Source organism: Hibiscus syriacus, unplaced genomic scaffold, assembly GCF_006381635.1.
Source record: "Hibiscus syriacus cultivar Baekdansim isolate YM2019G1 unplaced genomic scaffold, ASM638163v2 tig00112254_pilon, whole genome shotgun sequence".
Lineage (NCBI taxonomy): Eukaryota > Viridiplantae > Streptophyta > Magnoliopsida > Malvales > Malvaceae > Hibiscus > Hibiscus syriacus.
The window spans coordinates 558,351-567,007 of record NW_024063284.1 but is presented as its reverse complement, the minus strand read 5'-3'; the positions used below and the strand labels follow the sequence as shown (position 1 = coordinate 567,007).

The window sequence follows — 8,657 nt, the reverse complement described above, 5'->3', positions numbered from 1 at the left end:
CTAAATTAGTCCTTAAACTTTTGAACATTTTAATTTCATCCCTAAAATATGAACCTTTTTCTAAATTGATCCCAAACTTTTGAATATTTCAATTTTATCCCCAAATTCATGCAAATATGTAATTAGTTTCAACCATAATTTAACCTAAATTTTGTTTTATTAAACATAGAATAATATAATTTGGCCTAACAGTTTTATTAAGAAGGGATGTGATTAGCATATACATATAGTTTGGGATCAAATTGGAAGGTTAAAAATTTTAGGGATCAATTTAGAATGAATGCCATAGTTTGGGAATGCAATTTAAATGTTCAAAAGTTTGAGGACTAATTTAGAATGATAATCATATTGCAGGGATGAAATTGAAATATTTAAAAGTTTAAGGGTCAATTTAAAATGATGATCATACTTTGAGAACAAATGATGCAATTAATAATAATAATAATAATAATAATAAACCATAACAGAGATTCAATTTTAGCTTTACATTAAATTTAGATATATTCTATTGTCGTGTAGTGCAGAACTTACGTCACTACACGACAATACCACCACATCTAGATTCTAAGTTATGATGCTAATAGCGATACAATTTTGTCTTCTTTTTCTTCTTCACTTACTATATATTCAGTGATGGAGCTAAAATTGAATACTGGAACATACAAAGTATCTAAGTTCAAAGAAATAGAAATTTATTATATATTTAATCTAAAAAAATTAAAGGAGGCAAAAGTCTAATTTTATTTTAGTTTAAACTGAAAAAATCTAAAATATTATTAAACCAAAAATTTTAGAAGGGGGCAAAAACCCCTCCCACTCTCAATATACATGTGTATCATTTCTTTCTTCTTCTTTTTTTTGAATGCTTGGTTAATAAAAATATAATATAGTTTAATGATTAAATGTTATATAAGAGCAATCTATAAGGTACTCTTTGATTCAGGTAAATGGCATTATGTTTTTGTTAGAATCGCAAATGGAATTAACCTGATAATCCGGGATGGATCCTTATGCATGGACCATAAGTGTTGATCAAGGAGAGATTGGCCTTGGCCCTCAAGCTTTGGTGAAACTTTTTAAAGTCCTTTAATTCTTTTGAAATATTTAATTGGTCCCTTTAAAATTTTAAGAAATTCTTATTACAACTTTTAAGTTTTTATGTATTTTAATTTGAATCTCATAAATTTTAAAAGATTTAGAAAAAAATGAAGGGGAAACTACAAGCATGGCAATTTAACTATGAGGAAATTTTATTTTGACCATCGATATTTCATTTTTGTCAATTAAATCACTTAACTATTTAAATGTTGTAAATCAAGCCACATGCCGTTAACATTTGACGGAGGAACTAACGTGACATTTAAAAAATTTATATTTATACATTTGGTCCTTATACTTACACATTTAATCAATTTGATCCTAATTTTAATTTATTTTTTATTTAATAAATTTAATTATCTAATCAGATAGTGACACGTAAATTTATTGAATTAAATAAATTAAATTTTAAAAAAAATTCTCTGATCAAATGGTGATAGTTTTCACCATCTGATTATATGATTAAATTTATTAAATTAAATTAAAATTAGAAAAAAAGTGATAGAATGTATAAGTACTAAGGAAAAAATTGTGTAATTATACTAATTTACTAATTGTCACGTTATCTCATCTGTCAAATGTTAATAATAGATGACTTAATTAGCATTATTTAAATAGTTAAATAATTTGATTGATAAAATTAAAAGATTAATAGTTAAAATAAAATCACTCATTCATTAAGTGATTGTGGGTGTATGTTAGCCTACAATAAAACACAAGTTGTTCTAATGTTATTAGCCATCGTTCCAAAACTAAAGTAAAATAAAAATTCATTTGACTTCCTTGATTTTTTATTTCCATATCTTTATGGGACTATAATTCCAATTTTTTTAAAAAAATTAATCTGATTTCTTATTTTTCTAAGTCTTTTTCTCGAGGGATAGTGAGATTCTTTTTGATTGTTGGGTAAATTTATTTTTTAACAATAGGTGATTAAAATAAAATAAAAAATAATTTTAAGTATAATTTTTAAAAAAATAATTAGGTGACCAAAATGGAACCACGGAAATAATTGGGTGACTAAATAATGAATTTACCGTAGAGTTTTTAGGGTTGGCGATATGATAGAGGAATCAGGTTCGAGCAACGAATCAATAGCTATGGAAGTGGGTCAGTTGAAGGGAAAATTTGTGGAAGAGAAATACCCGATTCGTTTCAAGAGGAAGTCTCTGCAAGCTGCGCTGGAGGAGTGCAAGAGAGCTCTCCATTCGCTTAGTAACTGTGAAGATGGAACTGATGATAACGATGAAGATGACGATGGTAAAGATGAAGTGAATCCTCAAGTGGATGTCAGAGGCGTCGGTCTTCGAAGAGATGAAGAAGCCGATGAGGTTTTGTTTAATTCTTTTTGTTCATTTGTCTGTTGTTAGTGTTCTTAGGATTTGATTGTGGATTCAGATTTCTGCTTGGATGCTAATAAAAATTATGGAAACAGAAGGGAATGAAATATAAGTGAGACTTGTTGATAATAATTTTTAGCTTATAGAAGCTATTGGTTTTTATTTGGGTGATTTTGTTACGGTCTTTCGGAAGATTTAGTTTGTTTGAACTTATATGTTTATGTCGAATTCTACGTTCAGAGGGTAAACTTGAAATTTCAATTGAGATTCGGCTAGGTTTAAGCAATTCATCTGAGGATTATGTGTGTCGTGACTTTCTTCTTTGAGTGACGAGTTACTCTTATCCTATTCATACCCAGCTTGCATGAGACAAAAAGCTTATAGCTAATGGAATTTTTCTCATTTGGATAATGGTATCGTTTGTGCTGGATTGCATTGGTTCTTGTCTAGGTATAGTAGTTTCCTGTTGCTGCATGCTTGGACGCTGGAGCCTTGGAGGGAGTTGTTTTTTGTGGACAATAGGTGCTGTTTGAGCTTTGATTTCGGATTGTCTTAGTTATTGATAGGAGCTTGCTGGTTTGCTATGATGATTGTTTCATTCTTGAGTGTGGGCTAGGCTGATAAGTGTGTTGTTATAAGATAGAGAGACCGTGTTCATGATTGAAAGCTGAGATAATCTGTGTTTGCATTCACTCAACCAAAAGAAAGAAAAAAGGAACTAGAACGGAGGGTTGAAGGGAGGAGTCAATCAATTGACAAAAGCAGCCATCACCTAGTATAATTCTTTAAAATAAAGGCTTTTATGGCTTTAAAGTTCATTTTCCTCGTATCCTGTCTCATTGATGCCATCTCATTTGTCATACTCCTTTTTGTGTTTCTTTATTTCTCTATGTACAAATATCTAGTTTGAAGGAAATAGAGAAATGAAAATGATACAGAGAAGAGACTACCACTTTTCCATCATAAGATTTGTTTTATGAGGTAGTAGAGTTTTTGGTTCAATGATAACATGTTAGGAACTAATCCGAAGTATTCAAATTTGATAAATAATGTTTTAAAACAGAGCCCAAAGTTGTGAATTAAGTAGTAACCGAAACCTTCTTCCTCTTCATATAGAAGTTGATTTACTGTTGGAGATGATTGTGAAAGATAAGAAATTGATTGTCACCCACTGATGGTTGAATAACACTTCAGAGAGTGATGTGTTTTTGTTTGTTTGTTGTTATCCATGGTATTCCACTTTGCAGAATTGCAGTTGCCTTTTTTTTAGATCTCATGGATCAAAATTAAGCTCTTATTCCACTTTTGTAGTTCTCTAGTTAACCTTCATATTTTTATTTGCAGTAAATTTTAAAATCCTACTTGTATACAGTGATCCCTAATCCCTTATGTTTGATTTAATATGCTCTGACCCTTTGGCTTTATCTTAAAAGAACATTGTGTAGATAGCTTTATGACTTAAAGTATGTATATAAAATTAGAAACTTGACAGAAACTAGATCCAGTTAATGTGAAATACCTGATAAAACTTGACAGAAACTAGATCCAGTTAATGTGAAATACCTGATAAAGTTGGCATTTGCTTTCCTATCAAATATTTCAAAATAACTTGGATATCTAATGCGTGTGCCTCTTTATTTAAAAAATGCAGTTGCGTGATCTTCTCAAGTCTGGAGTTCAATGCTCTGACTTTCTTGTAAATCTAGAATGTATCCAGGTCCCAGTTCCAGAAAACATTTCTGGTATGTGTCAAAGATGGTCCGCTTTAAACTATTAGCATATGTCGTTTTAACTGTTAAATGGTCATGGATTTATTCAGTATATAGAACTTCAGGCTTTAGACTGGTATCGTATATTGGCTTGAAAATGATCTTTGTAGCCTTGATGCTGTTGGAATTCTTCTTTGGAACCAGAAGTCAGTAGTTCTTGGGACATGGTCAATGCAAATGATCTTTGGCAAGATGAAAATGTTGATTTGGATCAAGAAGATTATGTTCTCGTCAGTCAGGAGGGAATTGTAGAAGGCATTTCATGTTTTATGGCTGCATACTTGCTGTCCCTTAAACAGACTAAGGTATGTGGAATTCTCGCTCTTTGTTTATGCTACTATCATTTCGGACTTTAATTTTTTTTCTCTCTGTAGTCATTCATACATAATAATATGCTTATGCAAGAATTTTGATTAATTTATATCAAAGTTCTTCTATGGTCTTACTCTTTGGTGAACTGAATGAAATCATGTTTTTGTATGTTGCTAGGACTCTTCATTTTGCTACGTACCCATATTTTTCACCCATATCCAACATATATTTGGACATAGGTATGAGGATGCCATCCTAAGTCCCTCCAAATACATGGGAAAACTTGAAGAAAAGAACTACATATACCTAAAGCGAACACTCACACCCAAGTCCGAATAACATAGGAATATTCATCTCTGGATGCTAATGATAATTTCTTTTTCTCCAGTATTTGAGCCCAAATCAACTTCAGCAAGGTGAGTTTTTTTTCCCTGCATGAGTGAGTTTTAGTATCAAATTATACTCTTCCCTCGATATTACCAAAAGTTTTAAGATACCATGTCCGTATTGAACTTATATATTCCATCGCAATTATCTTTTATTTTATGGTCTGTAATATCTCTGTCCATATTTGGAATAGGAATTCTGAACATTGATTTGAACTTTCTTGTAGCGCTGAGCGAGACCTTCTCCCTTAAAAAGAAAAGGGGAAAGCTTCAAAAAGCTTGGGATGGAAGTAAAGTTATTTATAATGTGGCATCTTGGGGGGCAACTGCAATTTTTTGATAGGAAGGGGGCAACTGCAATTGGGTAGGTTATAATTTTGATCTTGACAACTAAACTCGATTCCTACATATACTGTAGAACATATTTGGATATGGGTTATGGGGATCTTACCCGAGTTCAAGAAGCATAAATATGAATTCTTGAGCAAGCTGATGATGACACTACATTTATTGTTTGTTGTAAACAGGATATACCAAAACCCTTTACTTACGAGAGCCGCCTCAAAAGCCTTCTGGACTTCTTGTGAGGTAATATCAAAACTTCTCTGACTTGCAATATAATTTGAGAACCAAAGTGTGATATCGGAGGAGTTCACTGTTGTACATATATGCTTTCTCGCTGTCAAATGCAGCTTGGTGTTTCGTAGGTTGCGTGACCATGAATAACATTCTTTCTCTTCTCTTCTTTTCTCTTGTGCTCTACGGATTTGTAGATTTTATCTTTGTAAATTTATTTGTTAAAATATTTCTTGTGCAATTCAAATTCCTCTGGCATCGTGTGATCAGCATATGCAAATGCCTTGGGCAGTTGTTCTATATATCTAATTAGGGGTATTCAATCGGTTAGTTCGGCCACCGATCAAATCGAATTAACCGATTTTTTCCTTTAACTATTAACCGAACTGATTTTTTTTTAAATATTAACCGAACCGAATTTATATATATATATATGTTTGTATGTATGTATATATATATATATATATATATATATATATATATATATATATATATGTTTGTATGTATGTATATATATATATATATATATATTAGTTAGATTAATTTGAGTTTAATAGAGGTATTTTTTATTTGGGTTAAATTTTAGTTAGCTCTTGATAATTTAACAAGTGTGATTAGAAAATAACTGAGTATTAAATTTTAATAGATTTGAACTTAAAATATGTTTTTAACATATATAATATATTTAATGTTTTTAGTTAATTCTGTTAATTAATTGATTTTGAACCGATTTACCGTTAACTAAAATTCCTATATCTAATAGTATTTGCTTTCTACATAGTTTTTAGGGTAAACCATATGAATAGTCCTCTTTATTTTCGGTTTGACCGGTTTCGGTCATCAGTTTAAAAATTAAGTGCGTTTAGTCCCTTATGTAATCTATCCATTTGATTTTAGTGCTTCAGCTGTTAATTTTTATTTTCTCAATAACAAAAAAAACTTACGTGGCAATTTAAAAGAATGCGTCAATTTCTTTTTCTTCTTCTTCACTTAGAAAAACACGTGTCATCTTCTTCTTATGACTTAAGAAGTCACGGCCTCGAGTGATGGTGTGATGGCCTTCAAATTTTCGAAACTTTCGCCAACATTTCTGGCCAACATAGAATTGTGACTCTAAATCAAGGGATATCCTATTATTCAAAGAGATGCCACGACCACCTCCCAAAATGGAAGGACCCCTTGACCTCCTACCATTGTAGGTTGCTTCCACAAAACGGTCTGTAGGTCCCGGTGTACCAGGGCCAAGGGTTCCCACAAAAGTTAAACTCCCCTTGCCACTATCATTACTAGAACCCCGGGTTTTAATGTGGAGAACAAACTTAATGCCAAATGAAAACTGTTTGATGGGCTGCCACTATCATTACGAGAAAATCAGCGCTCGCAATAGATATTGGGCTGCCAATAGCCATAGGTGCTTTATCTGTATGGCTCTTGCCTCCATGAAGTCTATCTCTCAAATTTGATTAGGATCTTGAACACCCTGAACTACATAAACACTTATTTTTTGGTGTCTCACTGTTGTTGTTGCCAACGAGTTCCTTCACGTTAAACAAATCTGATTTACAATCAACTGATTTCTTGAGACTAACTAGCCATGCATATTACAAAATCATGACAAGATTTCACAAAGATCAAAAGAATTAGAAAAGGAAGTTAATCTTAGAGAAGTTAAAAGAGAGCAGATTTAGTGCCAAATAAATACACATGAAGTTGCCATTTCGTCTTATCCTCCCAATTTTATAAAGTGCCAAAAATTGGGAGTAATACCATTTCATAAAGTGCCATATAAATTTCATGGTTTGCTTTTTATGGCATACCAGTTTTAAATTAGTGAAATTAATCCTCAATCTTCTATTTTCTATGGTTTAATTATCCCTTCACATAATTTCATCTAATTAGGCCTCTGTTTTTTAGGGAACATAAAGAAAAATCTTGTTTGGACAAGGACAGGCATTTAGTTGATTGAAGTAACCTCGATTTTAGCCAAGTCTTGGGGGTAACTGGATTGGTCTTCCTTCACTAATAAGTAGCAATAATGATAATGCGACTTTAATACCAACTTATGCACTAACCCATCTCATGATTATTACGTGGGGCTAAGGATTATTGATCAAAGTCAACATCATAATTACTTTACTGTTATAGGTGTATAATTTTGAGCTTAAGTACTGTGTAAATAATTAAGACGGAGAAAAACAAAAGCAAATCCATGCTCAAAACTCCCCATGAAAAAAACTTAATCCTTATGATATGCACATGAGTCGGGTTTAAGGGTGTAATAAAAACAAAATCAAGTTAAAATTACAAGAATGACTCTTTTTTTACTAAAAGATAATTAATATTTATTAAAAAATTAATTAGGGGTTAAAAAGTCATGATTTCAAATTCAAGTAAATGAGTAGGTTTTGTGTTTGGAAAAAGGTAATGTCGAAGCAGGGAGTGATTTGTGGATTTTTTTTTAGAGAGATTAGCGGGTTTGTTAATTACTCTTATAATTACTAATATACAAATGTTAGTGCCCATTAATAAACTACAATCTTTATTAATTTATATGTTTGAAAAGAGTAATGTTGAAGCATGAAGGGAAGTAATACCTATGGATGTATCAATGGGGAAATAATGTAAAGCTAAAAATCATCATAAGATTGCAACAACTGCACGTGTTTGATTAAGGTAAGCCTCCAACTCCAATTTCATGGCCTAATTTAATCTGCCCTATTTAATCCCCAAATTTTTTAAATAATAACAGAATTAAATATATTTTTCTTTTTCTATAATCATTGATATTCGATCCAACGATTAAGTAATTAATTTGATAAATTTATTTTAAGAATATTAACTCAAATATCAAACTGTAATTAATGAGGAAGAAATACAAGTGGAACTACATCTGGACATTTATTTAATCATTATCACTTTATATTGGTGACTGTTTTATAAAAAGCAAAAAGAAGAAGGTTTATATATAAATAATTTCCATTGTAGTGCGGCATAGGAGGGGTAATGTATTAAGCTTTCTACGCGTGGAATGTTTTGTTGGAGAATCCACAACCAAATTGGATCCATGTCACACCAATCAAAACTCAATTACCTTATTATTATTATTATTATTATTATTTATAGTATCCACTGGCCGCTCCCAAAAAAGCTCTTTTGCTTTGCAGGGAAAAGGAAAT

The 8,657-nt window shown here is 31.4% G+C and overlaps 1 protein-coding gene across 3 annotated transcripts; it reads left to right on the top strand.

Annotated features, from left to right (window-relative positions):
* The first annotated feature begins 2,142 nt into the window (after nt 1–2,142).
* Nucleotides 2,143–5,739, top strand: LOC120176777. Of its 3 annotated transcripts, none has more exons than XM_039183125.1 (6): nt 2,143–2,429; nt 4,090–4,180; nt 4,352–4,512; nt 4,908–4,935; nt 5,133–5,269; nt 5,433–5,739. In XM_039183125.1, the coding sequence occupies exons 1-5, from the start codon at nt 2,160–2,162 to the stop codon at nt 5,243–5,245; spliced, it is 663 nt and encodes a 220-aa protein (XP_039039056.1). In that variant the 5' UTR covers nt 2,143–2,159; the 3' UTR covers nt 5,246–5,269; nt 5,433–5,739. The 3 variants fall into 3 exon arrangements, with proteins under 3 accessions (XP_039039056.1, XP_039039055.1, XP_039039054.1); XM_039183124.1 differs by having other exon boundaries at nt 4,355–4,512; nt 5,133–5,239; nt 5,431–5,738; XM_039183123.1 differs by having other exon boundaries at nt 5,133–5,239; nt 5,431–5,738.
* Nucleotides 5,740–8,657: the final 2,918 nt, after the last annotated feature.

Bases quoted from the DNA above. Each gene is read 5' to 3' on its own strand.
- LOC120176777 (XM_039183123.1), top strand. From the start codon at position 2,160: ATGATAGAGGAATCAGGTTCGAGCAACGAATCAATAGCTATGGAAGTG. The intron at 2,430-4,089 runs GTTTTGTTTAAT...TAAAAAATGCAG, and splicing joins GAGATGAAGAAGCCGATGAG to TTGCGTGATCTTCTCAAGTC. The intron at 4,936-5,132 runs GTGAGTTTTTTT...ACTTTCTTGTAG, and splicing joins CCCAAATCAACTTCAGCAAG to CGCTGAGCGAGACCTTCTCC.